Source organism: Melanotaenia boesemani, chromosome 17 (assembly GCF_017639745.1).
Source record: "Melanotaenia boesemani isolate fMelBoe1 chromosome 17, fMelBoe1.pri, whole genome shotgun sequence".
Taxonomy (NCBI): Eukaryota; Metazoa; Chordata; class Actinopteri; order Atheriniformes; family Melanotaeniidae; genus Melanotaenia; species Melanotaenia boesemani.
The window spans coordinates 22,697,470-22,723,324 of NC_055698.1; the positions used below are offsets into that span (position 1 = coordinate 22,697,470).

Sequence of the window (25,855 nt, forward strand, 5' to 3'; positions counted from 1 at the left end):
AAAAGGAAGAGAAACAAGAGTCAACATAAGAGTCAATATTATTATTAGTAGTAGTAGTAGTAGTAGTAGTAGTAATATTATTATATACTTTATTAATCCCAGTTGGGAAATTAGCCTGCATTTAATCCATCTCTAAATTCATTGGAGCAGTGGGCTGTCGTTGTTCTGAGGACTGGGATCAACTGAGTTTTGATTAATCATGAAGTATCAACAGTCTTGTCTTTTTGAGTCAGTGGTCAAAGTGGCAAAAGTGAGAAAAAAAACACAAAATCCAATTGATGAAATAAATAGTCAAAAATATAAATAGATAAATAAATATCTTAGAAAAAGCAAAGACAGGAGAGGAGAGAAGACATTGCTCTGGTGCTTTTTACATCTGCATTCATTAAAAATGCTGTTAAAACATCTCTAATTAGACAAATAAATATTGGATGTTTTTTTGTTTTGTTTTGTTTTTTTTTTTTTTGTTTTTTGTTTTCTTTTCTTTTCAGATGATGATGACTCCAAGAGTCAGGATAAGATTAAGGGTGAGAGGCTAAAACACACTGTTACTTTTAACTTTACTACATAAACCTGCATAAACTTAAAGAACGTCCTAACTGAGTTCAAATCTCAAAGTATTAACTAAGTATTAACTGCGAGGTAATAAAATGTTATGCTAACCCTGTCTTAAGATTAGTACTATTATAATTTGCCTCAAAGTTCCTTATACCTTTCAGTGTAATAAAAGTTTGGTTTTTTATTTATTTGTTTTCAGTAAAATAACTAATAGCCTAATCATTACTAAAACCAAACACATTTCACTTGTAAAATTGTTACAGGAATGATAACTCTTTTTAAACTTTCACTTTAAACTTTCAATTAACTGCAGTCATTTCTGAATTATTTCTTTGTCAGATTTCAATGGAACTGAATCCTTGATGTTCATAATAAACTCTAAGCTTCCTTCAGCTGAAACAGAAGCTTTATTCATGCAGCACACCTGATCTTCTGTCTTCCCCCCATCCTTTTTCCCTCCAGCAGGAGCTCTTGGCGCGCAGCAGACCACCACGTCAGCAGTGGCGGCCGGAGGTTCAGGTGAGTCAACCCCGATCAGGTTTTCCCCTTCTAAAAAGTTTGTTTGTTCTTGTTTGGTCTCAGGTTTAATCCAGATTAAATAGATGATATTCTGACCAAGATTAACCTGATTCGCTCTGGTCCACATCCTCCAGTTTCTGCCCAGTAAAGCATAACGATACAGGCCTCAAATTACACTGAGAAGAATCTGAACTCAGCAGGAAAAAGCGGAAAGTTATATATAAGTTGTATATGTGTGTGTGTGTGTGTGTGTGTGTGTGTGTGTGTGTGTGTGTGTGTGTGTGTGTGTGTGTGTGTGTGTGTGTGTGTGTGTGTGTGTGTGCTGCAGAAGGAAGATAAAACAACTATAGTATAATAACACTCTTGATGCAATCCATTTGTTCACTTGAATAGCCACTTATTTTTATGAATTGGATGGTTGAACACTGCTATTGTAAATTGGACTGATGTGGAATTGTTTTAATTGAATCACAATTAATTGGCTTGAATTGATTGTCTGTTATGTGCCTCGAGATGACCTGGTTGTGGATTGGTGCTTTTCAAATGAAGCTCAATTGAACTGAATCTCTACTGAATGTAAGGTTAACTCAGATTCATTTTCTCTATAGGTGTTTCCTTAAACAACCAGGATCTGGGTGGTGAGTTAATTGTTTGCTTGTTTTTTTGTTGTTTTTTGTGTTTTTTTTGTTTGTTTACTTTGTTTGTTTGTTTTTTGTTTGTTTGTTTGTTTGTTTGTTTTTTGTTTTTGGGGGGTAGGTGGGTTTTTTCTTTTATTTCAGCTTATAGAGCAGTTTCCTCTGTTATTCCTATATCAATTAGCCGTCACCTGAATCAGTTGGTTGACAGTGTGAAAAGTTTTTGATAAGCATTGCAAAAAAGTAATTTTGCAGGTTGTCTGGACTCCTTAGTTTGCATCTTTGTGTGGAAAGATTCATACTGGCTCAGTACTATGAAGACGAACACAGATCAAACAAGATTATTAAAGATCAGCCAAGAAGTTTTGACTTATACGGACTTCTCTAATAGACTTTTCTTCACAATCACTTGACCACATCAGCACTGAACGAAAACTGAGAAAGTTAAACTAAAGACTTTTTGTTTTCAACACACTTTAGAATTCTATAAAATTAAATGAAAGCAGAACAAGACAACCTCAAATTCACAGGTAAAATAACTGGGAATGAAGCTTTAGCATTAAAATTAAAACTATGAAAAATAAAATCTCTACAGCTGTTCCCTGAGTCAACAATCCTACTGTATAACAACAGACTAGAAAAGAGGGCTATTGTATAACAAAAAAATAAACAAGACATTGAAAGATGTATATTCTGCCTGTTATTATGTATGTGATTAATCAAGATTTGTGTTTATTATCAGTTTACAGTGGTCAGTCAGCGGGAAGGGGACCACATGATGGAAGCTCTACAGGTGAGCAGGTTTAAAACAATGAGAAGATTTGTATTCTTCTGAGAACAGAATTGATAATGTTACAGTACAAAAGATGTGAAATTGCATTGCAGACTATAGTTATCTAGAATTAAAGTGGAATGAAATAAGCAGTATGATTATTTCTTATCATTTTTAAACCATGAGTATTGCTGGTGATGCAAATGTTTTTGTATGAGTGGATGATACTTGATAGATATTTTGTTTGTGGTTTATTTAGTACTTGATTAGCATGTGGTTGGTGATTTAGTTAATGTTTGGTTTTTGGTTTTTTCGTATCGGTTGGTGGTAAGTTTGTTGTTTTAATAGGTGTTTGCTTGGTTTGGGACGTATTTTGTCTATATTCACTTATTGTTTTTTATATTTGGTTTCTGTGTGGTTATTATTTGGTAAATGGTTTGGTTGATATTTGGTTTGTGTTTCTATTTTGTTGCTGTTTGGTTGGTATTGGTTAGTGGTTGGTCCTGTTGGTAGCATATTATGCACTAATATGTGGAAATATTTAATCTTGTTCTTGATTTACTTTGTTCTGTTTTCCCTGAATAAATGGATCTTCAAATATTTCTATTTACATAACAAAAAAATAATAATAATTCAAGCCATTTCAGGTTGCACAGCACTCATAGTTTGTAGGCAAATTTCCTATATTAATATTGTCTTTCCATTTCTCAGGTCCAGGAGGAATAGGTGCCTCCTCTGTGGACCCAGCAGGTAACTTTTACCTATATATGTGTCCTCTGTCATGTGATCTGGAACTTGCTCACTTAGGCCCTTTAGTACTAAATAAGGTACAACATACCTGAGATATAGTTACTTTTCTTAACTAAACCATTTACCCTAAACAGCCATATGACAATGGTAAGTCGATATTTTTAAATGCCAGTCGTGAGCACTTTCATTGATGACTAAATGAGAGATGAGATGGAAAGGTAAGTGTATAGTGCCTAAATATTGGTTTATAAAAATCAGTGCCTTATAATGAAACAAAGACATCTTACTATGAAAACAACATAAAGTATTCCATTAAATGAATGGACTACCTTATAGTTGGTACCTTGTGCAGAACTTGCTAATTTCATATATTAATATTGTCTTTCTATTTCTCAGGTCCCGGAGGAATAGATGCCTCCTCTGTGGACCATGCAGGTAACTTTTACTTCCCGCTTCACCACTCAGACATGTGTCTTCTATCTATGTTACTATGGCAACGTACACTGGTAAGCAGTGAACCAACCCAGTGTTAAATCTGAACATACTTTACTTCTTAAACACCTGAATCTTTTCAGTTCTATATGTAAATGGAAACAGTCTTTAATTACTGAGTTTCAGTAGAAATGAAGAGATTTTATTTGATTTTATGGCTAATTAAACCTCTTATGACATAAAATAAAGTCTTTCTGTTTTATTTATTAGCAGCTGGAGGTCCAAGCAGCCCATCAGGTAAAAACCAACATCACTGCCTTTTACACTTCACATCAGTTATAAATATACCTGATACACATGTTTAAGGAATTAATGGGGAAATGCTTAGATTTGCAGTTAGTTTCTATATTGTTCATTTAAATTATTTAAGTATGTAATTTTTAAGAAGAAAAATAATGTCTCCTGCTGACTTTGGTTTATTGTTGTATCTGTGTAATTTCACTACGAAATACAGAATTATGCAAGATTACTTTCCATATGATTTAAAATTCAATAACAAAGATCTCACCAATCTTTTGGAATTTAACTGAACAATAAACCAGAGACACCTCCAGAAAGAATATAGAAAAAAAAATTGACAAGGTAAATCAATAAAACTGCATAATCTGACATTTGCAACCATCTCTCAATGTTTACTAATGAAATAAAAAAATATATATACTAATCCCAGAGGGATTAATAGTTAGTACTGTGCTATTTTACTTCCATTTTGTTTTTCTTTTACATCTGCTAGTAGGTTTGTTGATAACACTGGGGGAACGTTCTGTAAGACACCTCTCTGCGAACAGAATGACAGTAAAATCTTTCCTCCTGGTCTCCTCTCAGGTTCTGTAGGTTCTGCAGCAATTGAACTGTCTGGTGTCTCTGCAGGTCAGACTCATCTGGCTGGTAAATATCTTCTGATTTCTTACAAAAGAAACAAATGTTAATATAGAATAACATATGTTAAAAGTATTTCTTGGATTTCAGGAGCAGATCATCCAGCGGCTCCATCACACACACAAATGAAAGGTAAAATATCTGAAACTGCTACTTAGCCCACAAACTTCAAGGTGACTCAGCAGCTGCTAATTGGTCCACTGAGTTTAAAGCTGCCATCTGATTGGTCAGACTGATTGAGGACTTTGTTTTGTGTAAATGCATCTGATTTATCAGATCTGTTCTACCATAATTCAAGGTATTTGACCATGACGACATGTTCAAATATGTATCACAGTTTGATTTCATATACTTATTTATAAAGAATGGCAAGTTATGGCCAAACTTCCACTCTGAATTCATTAAAGGCCAACATTCACTAAAGCCTGTTCAATTACTTGATCAGACAGATTCTCAAACTAAGTGAATCAATAAAAAAATGACTAATTAACTCATCCACAAGACAATGTCTCAGATTTAAAATCCATTTTTGGGTCTGCAGGTTCTGATGGAGTCGACTCAGAGTCCAATGGTGAATATCTTACTTATCTTATTGTCAATAGAACTGATTATTACTTTGTAAATGCTACTGCTTAAGAAAAAAATTAATAAATATATGACTTGGGCCTCTTCAGCTGAAAATACATTAGAAAATATCTTGATTTCTAACTTTTAATGAAATGTGAAACACTGGTTATTGATCATTGTTTATTTAGGTAATGGACAGAAGCTGCTGAATGGAGGAGGGGGAGGGGCTGGAGCTGACAGTCATACAGGTAAGCAGGTGTTGGAGGGGTTACAGAAGGACACAAAAGGATTAAGACAGGTCAGTGTGGATTTGGAATTCAGAATTTCCAAATTCCTAAAAGGAAAAATGAGTTTGAATGTCCCCTGTAGTCAGAATATTGTGTTCAGCATGTATTGCTAGTAACAGGTAGCTTGGTTACCAGCTAACAACATCTATATTCTTTTTCCCCTGTCCTTACCCATCTCTCTTTCTCTGTGCCTGTCTTTTCATACATTTGTGTTTAAATGTATCTCCCTGCTTTGTTCTTCAGGTGTTTTGCAATCATTTGGGGGTGGAGATTCACACCTCGATTATACAGGTGAAAGCCCAGAGTTATGTTCAACCCTTCCAGGCTGATTTTGTGTCAGCTGGCTTAATAAAACCCAGTTTAAAGATAATGGACATCAGCAACAAGTGCATTCATTTAGAATTCACCAAAACACAAATAAGATGGACAAACTTCATTCTGGATACTTCAAGTGTAAACAACTGGTCTGCTGATGCAAGAGGATGAAATGCAAACTGTACAATTCAAAAGATAATGTGTGAAAAACACAATGTAATTTGTGTCTTTTAAGAGTCTCTAGATGGTTATCATGCCTGTATTTATTTGCAGTTCACTATTCTTCTGCCCCTACAGGAATCATTGATCCAGCCAGCCATGATTACCTTCTTGGCCTTATAGGTATGTTTTACCAATGACACTTCAGTAAACAGAGAGCTCCAGACAGAGTTCAACCAGCTGCAAGAATTCTAACGTTTTATTGATTGATTCCAGGATTAGCTTATTCAAATGAGACTTTTTGGAGTTTTGGTCACAGAAGAACAGTAAAAAAATATATACAGGCAATTTATATACACTCTTCAATCTATGAACAGGTGTGGTATCTATTAAATAAACATTTAGTTCAAATAGAATATTATCATTTACATGATAACATATGAGATCAATTATGTGAAAAAAGGATTTGTTTTAGAAAGGGGCTCAAATCAGAATTATTCATCAGTCTGATATTGTGGTAAAATCACTGGCTGGTCTCCTGCAGAAGATGGCGAATCATTTGAATCTTCTTAATTCAGCTCAAAAATAAATCTTAACTTTCCAGAAAGAGGCTAAATAAAATAAAGCTGCCAACAGAAAGGTCAGAGAAAAGATTATGTGTTGTCCCAACAAGACAGCAGGTTTAAAAAATAAAATTAGGACATGTTTTCTTTTTCCCATCAGTTATTGTATTGTTATTGAGTTTTTGTCTGTAGATTGAATAATGAGACTTACTTGGAAATAATATGAGGTACACCAGAATTTTAGTAGGACAATAGTCCCAAACAAGTGTCCACATCTACGAAAACTTGGTTCAGATCTCATTCCCAGAATGGTCTAAAGAGGTTGTTTCAGACCTAGATTGGAGTCCCAGAAAACATTTTTAGGTCATAAAGAAAGCAGCAGCTAATAAACCAAAGAATATTAGACATTTAAAAGTATTTTCATATATTTAATTGGCTGTAATACATTTGTAAATGAATCCTTTATAGCAACCTCACACCCTTTGATAGTTCAGTTGACAACTTAAGCATTTTCCTTGTCATGTCTTCAGGTGCTGGTGGATTGGTTCATCCTTTTGGTACAGATGGTCATGTCGATTTCCCAGGTTTGATCTCAGATATTTTTCTGAAGACATGTAAAGCAACATTTTGATCAGTATAGATGGGATTTGTAACCCTGAACATAACAAACATGTATATTCTAGGAAGGTTTGCAAAGGGAAAAAAGAAAAAAATCTAACACAAAAGCTTTGATTTGGTTTGTCTTTTATTCTAACAGGTCACATGACCTTGCCCACTCACATGGACTCCACAGGTATGACTTCCCCTGCATCTCATGAAGTAACACCCCATTGTTAGCAAAGGGAAGTTTCATCTGGAGAAGAATCGTCTGTATCCTCTTAAGGACTGTTTAACTGGAATACTGATAGTCTGTTTGTATTTCAGTAATTGGCTCAGGAGTGACAGCAGCTCCTTCTGCAGAACAGAGCATTCTGGACTCACCTGCAGGTACTGAACTTGCTGCCACAGATGTCAGTGGTTAATCTTCTGCTCAGATTTGAGACGATTTTAGATCAATGTCAAAAAAATCCTTGTGTTGTTAGATAAAATTGTTGCTTTTCTCCCCCTCATTAATCTTCCTGCTCCTGGTGCTGAAGATGTTGCTCATCATACTTCCATCAGCACTGACCAGTCAGCATCAGACAGTTCCTCACTAAGTTTAGGGCCTGACCAATCCCTGTCTAGCTTTGTCTCAGGCTCCTCCTACTCTGCAGGTTGGTAAAGAAAAGCCTTTTACTATAAAAATAATATTAATAACAAAGAAAAACAGGACAACTATTTCTCTGACTCAAAGGAAAGTAAGAATGTCTTTTGCTCTTCATCAGGTGCATCATCATCGTCATCAAACTATGCAGTTCACAGTGAACATACAGGTATGTTCAGGCTACTGGCACATACCTGCTCTGAGGTGTCTGCTCTTTCTGTTTGTCCTAAACTGAAAAATTATCATTCTTCAGTTTTGGCATGAATGAAACAGGATGTTTCTTGTGTTGTGATATTTGTCTCAAATCAAGATTTTTTTTTACTGTATTAATTTATCTTGCAGATGGAGCCGACTCACCTGATATGAATGGTAATTTTTTTTCTCTTGCTCCCCAATTACAAGGTGCTTGTTTTTCAATTTATTTCACACATACATATTGTGATAAATTTCTCATATTAATAACTGTTTTATTATTATTTATTGAGTGTTTTCATCATCACAATTTGTGTTTTTCAGGGAATGGTCGGCAGTCTCTGTTGACAGACATGAACGGAGGTAAACGCGCACTGCCTTCCAACAACAGAACAGGTCTAAAACAGACCTGAATTAAAGAACCAGTTGTCAGCAGTGAAATTATCATTAGCAGTAGTTATTATCTCCAGCATTGGTGTGGTCCCCTGTCTACAGACTCTGCAGACTCAGGATGCTTTGAGCATTTGCAGTAATCTGATTGGCAGAAAAGATGAGGTGCAACTTTAACCAAGAGAAGCCATTAAGAAATCATAGTTATAATAATAACATTTAATATAGGACTGCATAGTTCTAGATTTACTGAGCTTGTCTTGACACAGAAACTGCTCCTTATAAGTAAACTTATCTTTGAATGTATCACTCAAAGTTGAATTAGGTTTCCTTGCCTGGAAATATGACAAATTAAAAAAACTGTTCTGCACAATGTGTACATACAAAGCCGTATTACAAAGTGTTATATTTGCCCTCATCTTCATGGAATAACATCTCAGGATGTAACCATAATATGATTGCAATGTTTAAAATAATCTCTCAAGTATTACAGATGGCAGTGATATTTATTTATCCAGTGTTTAAACCTCATTGTAATTGATGAGTTTCTGCAGTCTGACCCTGTTGGTTGTTTTTATGCAGCAGTGACGGACGGGCAGGTTTCCCTCAGTGATCATCACACCCTGAGCCTGCAGACTGATCTCACAGGTACACCTGCTAGATCACCTGTATGTGATTGTCATTTACACAAATTTAAGTTAAAGTAGTTTGGATTTCTGCAGCTTTATTAGGAGCAAACTAATATCCTGAGTAATCACTAGGACTGTAAACTGACACATCACCAGCAGGTAATGTGCTCTAAACAAACCCATTCTTAACTGTCAATTTTTCCTTAACAACACTGTGCTGAAAATGGGGAATGTCTTAAAATTTCATGCCACAATCCCATAAAACTATAGACATACACATAAAATTAAACACACACTTGTCCGAGCCTTCTCTTGATGCATGGAAACTATATGTTATAACACAGTTTCAGCTTTATGTAGAACACCCTGCAGTGAGTAGGTCTTTAATCTAGTTGCACTCAGGATTTTATATTAAATTAGTTGTGACACAACTTGACAGAAACATGATAATGACTATAATTATGTCACCAGGTGGAGCAGAGTCAGTGACCAGTCTTCACATGGACCTCACAGGTAAGATCAACCTATAAAACAATAAACCAGTGGATTTATAAACCACACGTCTCCCTGATTAAACTGACTCTGTATTCTGACTGGATCCAGCTGCAGGTCTTGCTCATGGCCATGATGTCACAGGTAGGACTTGTTGCTTTGACATTCCATGCTAATGGAGTTTGATTTGATTTTTTTCTGACACTATGATGTGTTACAGAGTCATCACCCATGATTCTTCACACAGAGTCTGTAGATGGCGTCACACACACTCAGAGCCCAGGTACATCTGGCACACACCTGTTTGTCTGATAAATATCTGTAACTCTCAGCCTCATCATATTTGTTTTTTTAGTTTCAGGTGTTTACGCCCACACAGACCTGGTTACTGTAACAGCGGAGTCCACAGTTACAGACACAGGTAAGGCCTGTCCTCTGACATGGAGGGAAGTGGGTCAGGAGACAAATAAGAGGTCAAAAGTCAGACTTGTCATCAAACTGTCTGTGTGTTTTAGTTCCAGCAGATCCAACAGGGAGTCCTTTAAACTTCAGTAAGTTCTGTTTGTTGTGAATGAGAGGATATTTTTGGTTTAGTGTACAGATGTCAGCTCCACTGCAGTAGAAATATTTGTGTATGTTCAGGGATGGGTAAAACAAACTGTGTGTGTTGATCGTGTGTGCTTGTTAACAGGTCATTCACCAGTCACAGATCACACACAGATGGCTGGTAAGTTTTACATTTGTTTGGATCATGAGAAGGTTTCAAGCCAGTCAAAAACCAGTATAAAACAAGATCAAAACCAATCTAAAAACCAGTGGACGAATATGTTTGAAACAAGTCTTCAAGTTAGTTTCTAAAAACTCTTAATACACTTGAAAAATGAGCTTGCACACTATTCTGAAATCGGTCTCTAAATCAGTTAAAACAATCCAGTCTACAAACCAGATTTAAAAAGTTTTAAACCACAATTAAAAGCAGTTTCTAAACTAGTATGAAACCAGTTTTCAAAATTAATTAAACCAATATAACTTGATTATGAAAACTTTCTAAAATTGTGTTAACCAGCCTAAAACCAGTCTACAAACTAGTTGTTTTAAAAAAAAAGTATTAGATCAGACAAAAATCCAGTTAAAACATGTATAAAGCCATTCAATAAACAGTTACCACATTAAAAAGTCAGCTTGTAAACCAGTCTTAAGCCAGTTTAAAAGTAGTCCACAAACAAGTTTATAACAAGTGTGAAACCAGTGTACAAACCAGTATAAATCAAGTATAAAACTTTACTAAAAATCGGCTTGTAAACCACTTTGAAATCACTCTACAAACCAGTATTTAAAAGGAATGAGATGTAACTAAAATCCTTTTGTTTTTGTTTGTTTGTTTGTTTACCTCAAGAATATTTTTATTAAGATTTCCCAAGTAAATAAATTATACAACCTTGACAGGAAAATTTGTATACAAACAGTTCAAATTGAAAACAGTAAACCTGTCTGTGTGCAGTAGGGGAGAAATAATGAAGAAAAAGAAACACAACAAAAACTTATCTCACCCCACCCCATCCACCCATCATTACCGAGCCAATCTTGTACATGAAGGAGTCAAAAAAGCAGGTAATCAAATATACTTAATTCCTGGAGCTATATAAACAGCTGTAAGTCCGATTTTAATCTAGGGAGGTATACACACACAAAAATAAATAAATAAATAATACATATGTCCACATATTCGCACATCTTATAGCATATGGACCCACACCCCGGCCACAAAGCACCAAACAAGGGGCCGATTTATTTGCTTGGCTTTGCTGATATAAAGACAAAATAGAATATAATTAAGGGGTCCAGTCCCTAAGTAGTTTGGTTGTTATGTAAGTAATCCAGAAATGGTCCCCATACTTTTTCATACTTTTCTTTGGAACTACACATTGAATAATGTATTTTTTCTAAGTCTAGACTAGACATAAAATCCAGATTTAAACTAATCTAAAGCCAGACTACAAACCTGTTTCAAACTAACATGAACTGAGTCTAAAACAACTTACAAGCCAGGCCGTCTACAAACAAGTGTGCAAAAGACAAACAAACAGGCTGCAAAATTCTGTCAGTTCTGGACTGTTTTTACTGGTAGATCTGGTTTTAAACAATGACTTCACTGAAGGATTTCAGCTGAAATTTTACTCCTTGTATCTGACCTGAGATCAGGTGCTGAAGGCGTGTTCTTTCTCTTTTCTTGGTTCTGCTTGTCCTCTGCAGGTTCCGTCACTGAACAGTACAACCCATCTGGTCAGGGTCCTGAAGGTGCGTAACAGTTCACTCTGATCCTTGATCTCTCTTTTAATCAGAATCTGAACCTCATTTTGTGATTTTTTATTTATTTGTATTTATTTGTCTATCCATTCAACATGATTTCTTAACACTGGTTATCACTGTTTAACCAGATGTCTTATTTTTTTATCAGAAGTGCTTTTCAATCACTCTTTAAAGGAGCTTACCAGGAAATTTGGTAAATTCATTGTCTTAAATTTCACTTTAAACCTTTCTTTGTAGATTTATTATCTCATTAGATCTGAACATTCAATCTGAATGGTAACAGAATTTATCAGTGTCCTTCTATCAGCTCAAATCCAACAGCTGCTTAAATAAATGAATCAAATAGTGTGAAAAAAAATTAAGTTTAGACCAAACTGTACTCAGCATTCTGCTTTTCTTTGGCTCAGAAAAGAGGACATTTGGTGGTGAGAATTACTATTGTTCTTTTACTGTTACCACCACAACTTCATGACTGGATAAATTCTGTATCTATGTTTAGAAAGAGCTGTAAAACTTGAATTATTAATACTGCTCAACACAGAGAAGAAAATCTCCCACTAACTACTAGCTTGTGTCTTGAAAAGCTTTAATGACAATGCATTTTATTTTTGACAGCATGGATCTTGTAGTTATGCTTCCTGGTTTAATAAAGTTTAGAATGAAAAATTCAAGATGAACATAATCTTATTAATGAGGAATGGAGTAGCATAAATGTGGTATTTTCAACACAGTTGTGAAATGTTTTATAAGCAAATGAAAAGTAAAAATAATACAATAGAAAATATATCTGGCATGTAAAACTGCTGTCAGATACATCTTGTGTAGCAGGAAGCATATTGCTGAATTAAAGTTACAGTCGCTCAGCACTACTTAGCACTCCTGTATTTCATTCTCAATCCTCATTCATAAGTCACTTATTTTCTATGCTTAAATATTTTGTGTTTATGTTCAGCTTTCTTTCAGTATGGAAAAAGTTATATAAATTTCCCATTTTAGAGAGTGGAATCTTTGGAACATTTGGCCTTAATTTAAATAGAAATAATTGCAAGAAAATAAGGCAAAGTTTGATAAATGTTCTTATGACGTTTCACATCAACTTAGACCAGCTTCATCTGAATCTCGAGTTAACGTGAAACTCCATGAGTAAGAAGAAAAATGTGAATTAAAGCTCTGCTTTGTGTCTCAGGTGCTGAAAATGTGGAAGCGGAGGATATCTGCTGACTTCCACGTCATGCCACAAGTGCGTTTCCTACGTTTTCGAATACAGTGTACCGACCAATCAGCATGGCCCAGAAATCCTGACCCCTCCCACTAGTTACAGATCCCAACCACCAACTGGCAAAATTTCATTGCTGGTTTTTTATTTTTATTTTTTTTTTGGTTTGTTTTTTTGTTGTTTTGTTTGTTTTTTTTTCTTTCTTTTAATATTTAAAATGTTGTTTATAGGCTTTTATTTTGTTTTAGAGAATCACTGAGAGGGGAAGTAAATAAAAAGCTTGAGCTGAATTTCGACCTCTGGTGATTCTGTTTTGATGACATCACACAGGTCACATCATTGTTATTGTAAAATGTGGTTTTGGACAACAATAATAAATGGGGGTTTTTTTGTCTATTTTGAACATCACACTTTTTTTTTGTCTTGTTTGACTTTCAAAATAACTTATCTGATTGTTAAATCATCATGATCTATATGATTTCCATGGATCTGAATGAATGATTCATATGCAGTTGTTCAAATGCAACCTTTTTATTGAACCAATGTTTTGCAAACTGGATACTTGAAAACTTTTTTTGATCTTCATTCCCATCTTTGTTTACAACATTCCTCCTCTCCCTGTATGTAGAGAGCTGTCAGGTGAGCTCAGGTGGATTAAATAGATGGCTTACTTTGCAAGTCAATATATTAATAACAGAGGTTTTAACACTGCAGGCAGCTTCTTTGTACAGCAGCTGACAAACCTGTGGATCATCTGAACAATAAATTAACTTCAGGACATCAGGAGTCTCTTCATTGTCACAAAATTACAGAAATTGCTTTGTTAAAAGTTCTAATTGCATCCAGATGAGCAATTTAATTTATGAAACATAATATTAAGAAAAAAATTAACATGGGTACATAACTTTAATGCACAGGCATGCTTGCTAAAGCAAAGGCTATAATCAACAAAGCTGATTCTTTATAACAACTTCAAAAAGATTTTAACATTGAGAAGCTTTAACATCGTTGAACATAGCTGTGCCTTAAATGTTTCTTGTGTCTGAGAAATAACATTTGAGCATCACTTGTCTTTAAATGTCTCTTCACAAAAAATAAAAAAAATCTACAGACTGTTCAGAGCCCTTTTCAGCTTATAAGATCTCAAAACGGAAGGTTTTTTTTCTATATTTCAAAATCTTAAAAGTTTATGTTCTTGTCTAAGTTTCAGGTCACAAATGATTGTCTCCCCACTTTCCAATGAAACTTGGCACCCAATGTCCTGAAGAGATTTATGCCACAAACCTGCTGATTCTAAACACACTGATCTGATACATGAACCACCCAAAGTATCAGCCAATACACAGATATGACCTGTTATCTGTATTTAGTTACTAAATGTAAACTCGCTGTATGAAACTGATCTAAAACCACATTTATCTGAATAAATATAAACTGATGGAAACACTGAGAACTTACGTTAGATCAGCCTCATCTGATACAGAATTTATCAAATTAGACCCAATACTGATCCAACAAGGCTTTTTGATTGCGAGTGCTACAGTTGAGAAAAGAAAGTCTAAGTGGAGTTTGTCTACCACTGCAACTGAAAGTCCAAAAAGCACATTAACAAAGCTGCAGTTCCATCTGTGCCACACAGAAAGCGTTTGGCTGCTGTGCTGAGCTGAGCTTCAGGTCATCTGCCAGAGTTAAAACAGTTTCACTCCTTCACTGTCGCGGCTGAGTGGAGGAGAATGTCAGGAGCTGGTCAACCATCAGGAGTCAGGCTAAAACAGTTGTGAAGCTGTGATAGAAAAATTCCAACAGGGTTTGGCTGAATTGGATTGAACCCCAATCCATGGAAAAAGCCACAAAACAGGCTGGATCAATGTGTTCTTCTCTGCAGTTTCCATGGTAACAGAAGTGAAAAGAGGATGGTATACACTGTAATAAATTCTTCCAAAAATATTCATATTCTGTTATATTTCAATTCTACACATGAAAACAAATACAACCATAAAATCTGACTTTAACATGCACTGCACAGAGAGCACATAGGTCACATTAACCCGACTCCCCTGCACTGTGACATCATTCATACTGACTGATCTCAGATTTGTCCCTGAATGGAGCAACAGGTATACATGTGACCCTGGTTCTCTGAGAATCTCAGACTCATGTTTTCTTGTTTTTTTTTTTGTTGTTGTTGTTTGTTTTTTTTTAAAGCAAGCAACAAAGGGTTTTTAAGCAATGAAAAATTAACTAAATCTAAACTAAACAAAAAGAGTAAAATAAAACAAGTATAGAAATGTATTAATATTGATCAATAATATCTGCTTGACTAAAATATGACTTCTGACCTAAAGATTGATCAACCAATCGATTTTGCCATCAACTATTGCTGCTGCTGAGTCAGTGTTCACTGTCCTGTTGCTAGGGTAACTAAGAAGTCATCACACTCATGGTGATGTCAGAGGTTAGAGTCAAATTGCTTGTGGCTCAGCAGGACGTCGGTTGGATCATCAGTGGTCGTGTCAGTGCTGAAGAAAGGCTGTCCCTCCAACTCCAGCAGGGATGGCAGGTCAGTGCCACTATCCGCCAGGCTGACTGGTTCAGACATTTGGACAGGTGTGGCTGTGTACTGCACCAGCTGCTTCCCTGCAATCACAGAAAGCATCATGTCACCATGGCAATAGCAGTGTAGATGTATATGCATTATCCAAATGCAGCTGAATGTGAGTTACCTGAACGGCCTTCATTTTCTTTTGGGGCTTCTTCAGACAGCAGCTTAAAGGAAATAGTTTCATCAGTCAGACAACAAGCAAAACATGTTTAATTTTTCCCTGCAACACCTACATAAAATTAGTGGTGCACCAATACCAGCACTGGGTAAGAGTCCGATACTATGTGTGTGTACTTGGTATTCATAAAAGTGTTCTGATATTACAAAACCCAATACCATTGTGAAATAAACTAGGGCTGTTAAAATGAAACCATTAATACAACTAAATTAATCTGTGGAATTAACGCATTATTTTTTTAACACATAAACAACCAACCCTTACATTTATCATTTTTATCATTGATCATCAGTTATTATGGGTGCTACTTAAAAAAAATCTGAATTTGGCATTATCTTGACAAGAGAAGCTGATTTGGGGCATGTAGCTGCTTTATCAGAGCTGTTAGCATAATCCATCAAAAACCACTTAATCCTCCTTATTTCTGAGGATGGCCGCAGGATGACCCATTTGATGAACCACAATTAACCACTCAGTCGTTGCATTTGACATTCTGGTCCACTCTCCTTACCAGTTAACTGTAAAGAGATTTATTCATATTTATATCGGTACTCAGTATCAGCAAGTACTCGAATATATGTACTTGAACTTGGTTTGAAAAATATGGTACTGGTGCACCCCTACCTAAACCTGTAACAGACAGGTTAACTCTTCTTACTGTAATAATGATCAGGAAAGAAAGTGAACATTGAGTGTTATTAAACTCACAGTGTCCAAACTTTCAAGGTCAAACTCTGCAGAGGGACTGGACGAACTGAAAAACTAAGCATAGATAAAGAGTTAATATAAAGATCCACACAATAATAATCAACAGCTGATATATACATGTATGAAACACAGCTGGACTGACTTCCATTACTGGAGATGTGTCGAAGGAGAAAGTTTGCGAGTTCAAAATAGTCTGTAGGTTTTCCAAGCTGCTGTCAATGCTGTCAACATGATCAGAAAGTTCACACCTGAAAGAAAGAAAATAGCAGAGAAAGTTCTCTGTGAGTGAACATCATCAGTCTGGTGTTATTCTACATTTTTCTTTTTGTCCACATGGACCAAAACCAACATTGTCTCTCACTGCAGCGCAGTTTCCATTGTACTTTATTTCTTTCTTTCTATGACGTTCTACATCATCTCACATTAGAAAACTATACTTAGAAGCAGGTATAGAGGAGATGCAGCATGACCTTAAGCACTGAGAGTGTGGTTAATGTCCAGTTATGTAAGCGCAGGTATGAACATGTTTTAATTACATAAAAAGTCTGCCATAAAAAATAAATAAAAATAAAAAATGACCTGGCAACTGTAGTTTTTAGTCATGTGTCATTAAAATAAAAGCGACTGGGGACTATTTTCTGCAATGGTTTAATCTGGAGTCACACCAGACCATCGTTGATCTGGTCTTGAAGCAGGATGACAAGAAAAAATGTAGAATGCCACCAGAGATATAAGCAAGCTCCTATCTTAAATGTCTTTAATCATGATAGACTATATATAAAAAAAGGACGTAGCCACCATGATGTTACTCAGGTTTGGAGAACGACGCTCTGAAGTCTCAAATTTAATATTTTTGTAACAATCAAGCGGTGGCTCTAAACAAGAATCTGAAGACATTAAGTTAATCACAAGATAGAACCACCTCAAAGCATACCCAACTTTATCGTCTAGAGTACTGTGTACTGAAACATTTCTAAAACAGACCATAAATCAACAAGAAAACTGTTTATTGAGGTAAAAATCAGAAATAAAGTTGTTGGTTTTTATTTAATTTGTTGACTGGTAAGCTACCTGATCTTGTTTACAATCCCACTATATTTAATGTCCAGGGGAGTCACCCTCTACTTGTAATAAAAAAAGAAAATGCAGGTTTATAGTATCGGTTTTATGTTTTAGACCAAGAGGATACGTCCATCTTTTACATACAGTCTAAACTGATCATTTAAAGATTCACTTGTCAGGTTGTGTTGATATGACCCGCCAAACTTCAGGTGAGAGTCCACCTGCAGAGGGAGGAAGGAGGAATCTGGGGGAAGCACAAGGGATTTAATGAAACAAGTGACCTTTAACAGGACTTTCATCTAATAAGAAATGTAACAAATACTGAAACATCTGAATGTTTCATAACAAAGCATTTAATCAATCACACAGAATACAAGGCAGGAGCTGGCAAGTACAGAGAAGTTGTTTGAAATTTGTTGGCAGGTAGAAGGCAGTTAATGGACTGTTGTAATCAGGTGTTGGGGTAGTTGTTTAGATAGTTCTTGGGTATTTGCTCAGGCAGACACTGAGTAGTTGTTGAGTAAGATGGTGTTTCAGTTCTTAGGTTGGCAAACAGCGGTTGCTAGCAGTAGCAGCGGAAGCAGGGGGCCACCAGTAGAGCCTGCTGTCACCCTGACTGCACACTTACCTGTCAATACAGGCGATGGTTTGACATTTCTGTTGAAGTGTGGTGGGGATGGAGGCTGAGGCAGAGTTTGGGGGGGCAACAAGGTCAGGTGATTGGCTGACTGGGGCTGACGGGAGGAACCCAGTAGAAGATGGGCTCATCACAACAATGGAGCTGGCTACAGAAAAGAAAGACTGTTGTTAAACTGAGAGAAAGTGTTTTTTTTTTTTATTACATAGCTCCAAAGCACATAATATAAAGTATACCTGCTGGGGTGGCAGTGGTGGAGGCGGTGGTAGTGGTGGTGGACGTAACTGGTGCTGGCTGTATCTCATCCTGAAGGATGGAGTTGATGAAGGTGGTCGGGGAGAAGGGGGTTTCTACATTTGGAGGCTCATCCTCCAAAACAGGACACACCTCCACTTCAGGACTGGACGGCTCTTCTTTAATACCAACTGACTGGCTTTCTCTGCAGGAATATGAGGCTGTATTAGAAATTTCTGATTGTTCAATCATTCGCTGACTAATAAAGACTGATCTGGCTGGTTCTCACCCTGGGTCAGTCCAATCACAGATTTCACCATCTGGGGTGGATGTGGAAACCTCTGTAATGTCAGAGATGATCGGCCCAGAATTCAGGGGGGAGTCAGCTGGGAATAGACTGGCTGCAGACTGAAGAGTAAAGACTGTGGTTAAGCAGGACTCACTGACCACCAATCATTGATCATAGTCACCAAACACATCATGCCATGTGTTTTAAACTTGCTCGGGTCAATGTACAGAGGTGTAATAAGTGAACCACAGTTTGCAATTGAACAGTTAATGAGAGGTCACCAGTAAGTCAAAAACAGAAGTGATGATGAATGTCAGGTGCAGCGTTCCCTACTAAAGTCAACTGATCAAAATCAATAGTATTATCTGAAAAGTGTAGAAGAAAAATCAGACTAATTACCTGCAGATGCTCCAATGTGAAGGGCCGGCTGTATTTAGGCATAGAGTGGGTAGAGGTGGAGTCATTGAGCATCAGAGGACTACAAGCAAAGAAAAAAAATACTATATCAAATAATGGAACAAGACAAGATCATATTTTGCAGTGACTTTCTATACAGAACTCAGAGAAGAGGGAAGTAGAAGAAGATGAAAGTGACTAATTGACACTTGAAAATTTACCACTGTGTGGAACAGAACTGTACTTTCATATCTGTTTAAAGGATTCAAAGCATTTGCTGAGTAAACCTCTGAATGCCTGCCTAATCTGGGCTTCATGTACAAGTGTGTGGTTTTGTGTGTTAGTAGTAAAACTTGCATCTTCCGCTTGACTCCCATGATCCTATTGGTCTGGACAAGGGACACCAAAAACTGGATCAGCTGCAAAGAGAGACATTTATTATTATTGAAGGTGGCAGCTACCTTGTTAGCACTGCATATATATATATATATATATATATATATATATATATATATATATATATATATATATATATGTATATATATATATATATATATATATATATATATATATATATATATATATATATATATAGCTGTGTCACTAGCAAACATCATTAATACTGAAAAGTTATATGAAATAAAGGCAAATCATATCTAATTGAAATAGGCTGTTAACATATTTAATTCTTCATCTTCACGTGACAGTGATGTTGATCGGATTGACGTGAGACTGATACATTTAGGTTGCTATTACTAGCATGTCCAAAAAACAATACTTTTGGGTAAATATGTGCAGTTGCGAACAGCTAGTTTCCTCCCTCTCAGCTGAACAATAAACAAACAACACGAGAGACGGTACTAACGACAGAAAAGCCATTCAGCTGATCATGACAGCCATCATGATTCACAACAGGAGAGGGTAGGGAGAGGCGTAGGCTGCGCTGGGCAGACACAGAAATGACCAGTGACATTTTTTTTTTAATGCAGGAAATGTGCAGGTGTTGAACCCTTTCACCAGGAAAAATGTGGGTGTTAAAACATCCTCATCTCCCATAGGTGTGACGCCCTCAAATCCATGCATAGAGCCAGCCAACAAACCTTTTTCCATATTGCCTCTAGACATGTCTAAGTCTCACTGTCATTAATGACAGACGCTGCTCATTAATTACATAAATCAATTACTGCCATTAATATGTTGTTTTTGACAGCCTTAATATATATTATATATATATAAAGGAAAGTGCATAAGTGATTCATGCATATAAGAGTCAAACATTGCCTAAGACTTATTTATATCCCCGATATCCGATGATTCTTAGATAAAACACCACAGCAGTTACACAGCTAATTTAATGTGACATTAAATGAGCAGTGACAAAAAAAAAAAAAAAACACATTCCTATTCCATTAGGCCACCATGTGACACTTGTACACAGTTTGCTCTCAGGTTACGTCACACCCAGTGCTCCAAACACCAGGTGTATACTACTTTAACTGCTTCAGTCAGTCAGACTCATCAGCGGGGATATGTTTGTACCTTGTTGACGACTTTTTGTTGCTGAGTATGTTTCTGTCTCAAACTGGCCACCTCCCTCCATAGAGCCTCGTTCTCACTGAAACACATACAAACACAGGTTTAATTAAAATTGACTTAAAGCTGGCCATAAAACTGCATATTACGGACAAGATACATTTTTATGCACATTGACAAAAGCATGCATATAAATAACTTCTCACAGTAAGAGCCTTGCATACATATGATCGTCCTTAATGAATAAATCTCAAGCCATATTTTTCTGTGCCTTATGCTCATATACATTGCAGATCGTAGCCCCTGAAAACAAGTTGTTTTGAAAACTCTGTTCAGGGGGAATGAATAAAAACCAAGATTAAATTGCAGTTATGTGGACAGCGATAAATTGTGTCACTGCTAATCCTGTCAACAGACTCTACATATCTGCAGTTAAATGTACAGTTACTCACCAGCTAAGCAAGGAGGCATTAAAATGAACTGTAGAGTTTACTTCTATTTGATCCAAAAGAACCAGCTGCTAAAGTCACTGGTTTTGGACATTTGCTCAACTCCCAATCTTCTTTACCAGTAAATATCTATTTGTTTGTGAGAAACAGAATATACAAGTTTTGTTTGTGTGTGCGTGTCAGTGTACACTATAGGGGGTTCGCGTCTGGTTCCTTACTGTTTCATAGTGATGATTCTGGAGTCAATGGTTTCCTGTTTTCCCTTCATCAGCTGCACGTCGCTCAGAATCTTGCTCACTTCCTCTGTACAGATCTTCACTTCTTCCTGTCGGACTGACGACACCTGTACCGGTCACATGGAAAACAGGACCGTTACCATAGAGACCAAAGAAAAACTTATTGTTTTTTTCAGGTTTAAGAATACTTTCTTTGTTTTTAAAATTATCAAGTATATAGAGATGAGTGTAAATGTATGTGTAAACAGGTATTCTCAATATGTAGCTATACACAGATATATCTGGATGAAAAAGTGTTAACAGTTCCACATCTTTAAAAAAAAGTAAAAATCTAAACCAGAACTAGATTGAACCCAACCAGATTCCTCATTAAATCAGAAGAGTGCGATTAAGATTAATCCTACAGCTCTCTAATCTGGTGTTCTTAGGTGTCTGTGCAGGTACATACATTGGTGACTTTGCGTTTGATGTTCTCCAGCAGGTGTTCTTGTCCTCTAATAAAGAATGGGTGCGCAAACTCTGTGTCGTCTTTCTCTGGTTTCACCAAACCACCTTGCTCAATGTGAACCACCTTACGGAAACCATCTGAATACAAACATGGAGAAGATATTACTTTCAGTAAGCTTCTGATTTTAAGCCATCATCACTTCTCCTGAGTATCTGAAACTTCTTTACTGTGATGACCGTGACTGAGCCCTTGACAGGCTGGACAGGCTATTGACAACAGACGCAACAGCTGATACTTACACATGTTGAGCTGTCGGATGAAGCTGGCCATGTTGTTGTGCTTGAAGAACTTTGGCAGAACCTCTTTAGAGAACCGTCCTTGGTCAAACACATGAAAGCTGGTTCCACTCTGATAAGCAGAACACACACAGCATTGGTTACTATAAATATTATTTTGACAACCAAAAGAAATTAATAGGCAATTATTCAATGATTCAATTAATCATTTCTAAAGGTGTTTCCACAAAAGACACATATGTTTGTGAATAACTTTCACTTCTTCACTCATTACAGTAAACTTAATATATTTAATTTTGCTCAGTAAATCTGAATACAACCATTATTTGGATTGCAAACCAAATAAAAACAAAAACTCTAGTCTTCAGCTAAACTTATTCTTGTCTATATATAGTTCACAATAACCATGTCCCAGTTTAACCAGCAGAGTGTGATGGGATGAAAGTGGAGCTGCAGCTGACTGTAGATCAATTTACACACAGATGACGTGGCAAGCAGCAACCACTGCAGACTGACACACTGATCTGAAGTCAACTGGACTGATGTGGATCAGGTTTCTCTCGCAGTCAGTCTTTCTCATGAAGCTCCCAGTTAGGTTCAGTTCTCTACTACTAGAAAACTTTTGGCAGAATTTGATCAATACATTTACAATGTATGTTGATTGTTAGAGTCTGACTCAGAACTTTTTCTTTTCCAGTTATTTGTTTACTTCATTAGTAGCTCTCAAACTTACATTATGTGTTGAAATTTTTAGTCAAATTAATCCATTTTAAAACAAATAAAAGTGAGTTATACTGAGCCATTGCTGCAATTATTCTATGTTCTAGATTAATTGTAACACATTTTAATGCCACAAAATGTGTCAGTTATACTGAGGGGGAAATGTATGATCGGTGTGTCATTGTAAATCAACTTAATTTCTTTTACATACTGATAAGCAAACAACTTTGAAAATTACGGCTTCAGAACCCACGAAAGTATGCTCACTTTTGACATGTATTACACTACAGTCCAGACAGAGATAAGTGTATTGTAAAACATCAAGATAAAGCTGCTCTGCAGGACAAACTATGGGATGCCAGCATTCCTATGATACCTCTAGTGCAGGGCTACTCAATTCGGTCCTACGAGGGCCGCAATCCAGCAGGTTTTCCATGTATCCCTGCACCAACACACCTGAGTCAAATTAGGTGGCTCTAACAGCCAATCAGGTTCTACACAATGACTCATTAATTTGACTCAGGTGTGTTGGTGCAGGGATACATGGAAAACCTGCTGGATTGTGGCCCTCGTAGGACCGAATTGAGTAGCCCTGCTCTAGTGCCTTATTTGGCATTATGCTCTGTACAAATATGAATGAAGACAGACTAAAGCGCAACAGATAACCCATCCTGGCTTTTCTGTGACAAACCTATTTCCTATTTCTATGTTATTGTCTAACGAACAGATCTGTCGGGCCGAATCATTAACTCAGGAGTATTTTAAATCCCCATTCCCTTTAGCTAAGTAGCTGTAATTAGTATGAAGAGGTGGGTAACTGTAGGACAAACTAAAGTTGATATAAATAAATCTCTTGGTAGAAAAATCTAAAATAAAACATTTAATTAAAAGTCCTTTGCTCTAATTTTTACCATAGAGGGAATCAGTTGTGGGCATTAATAGAAACAACTGAACCAGCCTGTAAGCGTCTGTGTTTAAAGTAAATAGCTCAGCAGTAGTTCGTCATCTTGTCTAAAAGAAAATAATAGGTGATCATGCTGTGACTAGTTTCAGTTATCTGACGAAAACACTCTTTCACAACTGTCAATAAGTAAATAATTATCTGAAGAACTACGGTGTCTACCGAGAATTAGATCTCACTGATCATTCGTAAGCCGTTTTACGTCTACCACAAATAACAGCTAATTGCGATTAAATCCTATTTGTTCTAGAAGTATGTCTCATCTGCTGTTTAAATAAAGTTTTGCGTGTCTGTTTGTATAAACTCTTCTCTGAAGGACTCCGCATGCTAACTGTTAGCCATTAGCTCTGCTAGGCTAGCCTGGACTAAAGTAAGATAAGTACCGGGCTCCAGCAGATAAGCGGATCGGTGTCCGGGTCTTCCACCAGGGTCCATAGTTTCGTTAGGAAGGCCGGGACGTTCCCGCTGTTTAATACACCTCCTCCAGGATACTCCATCATTAGGACGAAATCAAAACCCACACAGGATTTCTGTAGCTAATCTGAGCTAACGATGCTAACAACTAGCATACCATTAACCTCATCCTCGAAGACCAAAACCACACAAACTGCGACACTAAGCCTGACTGCGGTTTGTCGGGAACTGCAGAAGACTCTCTGTTGGTCCTGGATTGAGCTATTCTTTCCTGCTTAAGAGACAACTTGTCAAACTTTATTCTAAACAAACTTCGCAGTGGAAAATTCCAACAAATCCGATCAAACACACAACTGCGTAGCTAGCTGTCTGTCGCACTCTGACAACGTCACAAAGCGTAATGTGGCTGTTTGGCGATGTTATGATGCAAGCGTCCGTAATCCGGATTATTACTAATTTTGATATAAGAGTGTAAGTGTTAAAAGACAATTGTTTTAACGAACCTTACACACACGCATATATATATATATATATATATATATATATATATATATATATATATATATATATATATAATTCAAAGTGCTTTACATAAAACAAAGGCATTACAGATATTTAGAAATAGTAAAAGGCATCAACACATAATCACAATAAAATAATAAATTACATTAAAATGATTAAAAGCAAGATAAGTTAAAAAGTTTCCGTGCAGATTTTATGCATAGGCGCATGAGAAACTAAATGTTTTTAACCTGGATTTAAAAATGTCTACATTTGGTGAAAGTTTAATCTCCACTGGCAGTTTGTTCCACTTGTTTGCAGCATAACAGCTAAATGCTGCTTCTCCATGTTTAGTCTGGACTTTGGTTTGGACTAGCTGACCAGAGTGAGCTAGGCTTACTCACAAGTTTCTAGCCAACCACTCAGTTTCAAGGTCCCAGTTCGTTTGAATGCTAGGTCAGCCAGCTCACAAGTTCCTGTTTGAGTGATCAACTCAGAGGTTTGGGGTCTTTTGACTGCTAACTTGGCTAGCTCACAGGTTAACCACTAAAAAGAACTAACTTGGCTGGATATTCTGAGCTGGTTGGCTGAGAGCCAGCCAAATATCACTCAGAGGGGAAATGTCCACTACCTTCTCAACCAGCTCTGCTCTACCACGGCTTGCATGGCTCTTTGCTTAAACTTGCTACTAGTATTTTCCCCACCTAGGCTAGCATAGTTGCTAGCCTTGTTTCATAGGTTCCTTATAACACATGCAAATGAGCTGCTTCACCCTATAAGCAATCGAGATTGGTTGCTGGAATAAGTCTGCATAGAACTTATAGGCTATCTGACCTTGTCTTTCAGAGGATGTAAGTGGTGCTCTAAGGATTCAAAATTCTCAGATTGCCTTGTATTCTTGACATGCCTCGCAGCATAGAAAAACACTCAATAGATGTGTTAATTCAATTTTAGAAACTTTAAACTAGAAAAAACTCACTGTTGAAAGTCTGTATACCATTAAGCAACAAATGGTCAATATTTTCTGTTTCATTTTTCAGATATCTTTAAATTTTGAACCCAAGTGGAACTCACTTTAGTTAAACTGAGTTCTTTTCGTCCTTAAATACAGTGGTTACCATTTGGGGATGGGCATTGTTGACATTGTTGTTGATGAAAAGGGGACCCTGCAGAAAATGTCAAAGTCAAGTTTATTTATATAGCACATTTATACAGCCAAAGCC

At 36.6% G+C, this 25,855-nt stretch overlaps 2 protein-coding genes and 2 long non-coding RNA genes across 5 annotated transcripts; 3 read left to right on the plus strand and 1 right to left on the minus strand.

The window, feature by feature from the left end:
• Positions 1–1,022: 1,022 nt before the first annotated feature.
• LOC121656332 lies at positions 1,023–2,507 on the plus strand. The gene is made up of 3 exons (XR_006013388.1): positions 1,023–1,077; positions 1,686–1,715; positions 2,455–2,507. It is a non-coding gene; the product is annotated as an uncharacterized LOC121656332 (long non-coding RNA).
• A 1,131-nt stretch (positions 2,508–3,638) lies between these two features.
• On the plus strand, positions 3,639–4,615 carry LOC121656492. Its single transcript, XR_006013404.1, has 3 exons — positions 3,639–3,669; positions 3,937–3,963; positions 4,552–4,615. It is a non-coding gene; the product is annotated as an uncharacterized LOC121656492 (long non-coding RNA).
• A 99-nt stretch (positions 4,616–4,714) lies between these two features.
• Positions 4,715–11,748, plus strand: si:ch211-80h18.1 (uncharacterized protein LOC555593 homolog). Its single transcript, XM_041966998.1, has 20 exons — positions 4,715–4,737; positions 5,147–5,176; positions 5,361–5,420; positions 5,703–5,750; positions 6,072–6,116; positions 7,027–7,080; positions 7,254–7,289; positions 7,421–7,483; positions 7,633–7,749; positions 7,861–7,908; positions 8,082–8,108; positions 8,256–8,294; positions 8,904–8,969; positions 9,422–9,463; positions 9,554–9,586; positions 9,663–9,725; positions 9,798–9,863; positions 9,958–9,993; positions 10,134–10,169; positions 11,696–11,748. Exons 1-20 carry the CDS (start codon positions 4,731–4,733, stop codon positions 11,746–11,748), a joined length of 969 nt encoding a protein of 322 aa, XP_041822932.1. The 5' UTR covers positions 4,715–4,730.
• A 2,184-nt stretch (positions 11,749–13,932) lies between these two features.
• hsf1 (heat shock transcription factor 1) lies at positions 13,933–24,523 on the minus strand. 2 transcript variants are annotated; one of them, XM_042012139.1, is made up of 15 exons: positions 24,101–24,523; positions 22,040–22,148; positions 21,741–21,877; positions 21,275–21,399; positions 20,614–20,689; positions 19,432–19,493; positions 19,078–19,156; positions 18,679–18,797; positions 18,392–18,594; positions 18,147–18,303; positions 17,691–17,762; positions 16,599–16,704; positions 16,457–16,510; positions 15,692–15,734; positions 13,933–15,605 (listed from the first exon to the last, which is right to left on the minus strand). In XM_042012139.1, exons 1-15 carry the CDS (start codon positions 24,215–24,217, stop codon positions 15,418–15,420), a joined length of 1,647 nt encoding a protein of 548 aa, XP_041868073.1. In that variant the 5' UTR covers positions 24,218–24,523; the 3' UTR covers positions 13,933–15,417. The 2 variants fall into 2 exon arrangements, with proteins under 2 accessions (XP_041868073.1, XP_041868074.1); XM_042012140.1 differs by lacking the exon at positions 17,691–17,762.
• Positions 24,524–25,855: the final 1,332 nt, after the last annotated feature.

Excerpts from the sequence above, each read along its gene's own strand:
- si:ch211-80h18.1 (XM_041966998.1), top strand. Across the intron at positions 7,484-7,632 it reads CATTCTGGACTCACCTGCAG|ATGTTGCTCATCATACTTCC; the intron begins GTACTGAACTTG and ends CTGGTGCTGAAG. Across the intron at positions 9,726-9,797 it reads CACACACACTCAGAGCCCAG|TTTCAGGTGTTTACGCCCAC; the intron begins GTACATCTGGCA and ends TTGTTTTTTTAG.
- hsf1 (XM_042012139.1), bottom strand. The coding sequence starts at position 24,217 with ATGATGGAGTATCCTGGAGGAGGTGTATTAAACAGCGGGAACGTCCCG. Across the intron at positions 18,595-18,678 it reads TGTGATTGGACTGACCCAGG|AGAAAGCCAGTCAGTTGGTA; the intron begins GTGAGAACCAGC and ends ATATTCCTGCAG. Across the intron at positions 18,304-18,391 it reads CACCACTGCCACCCCAGCAG|CCAGCTCCATTGTTGTGATG; the intron begins GTATACTTTATA and ends TCTTTTCTGTAG.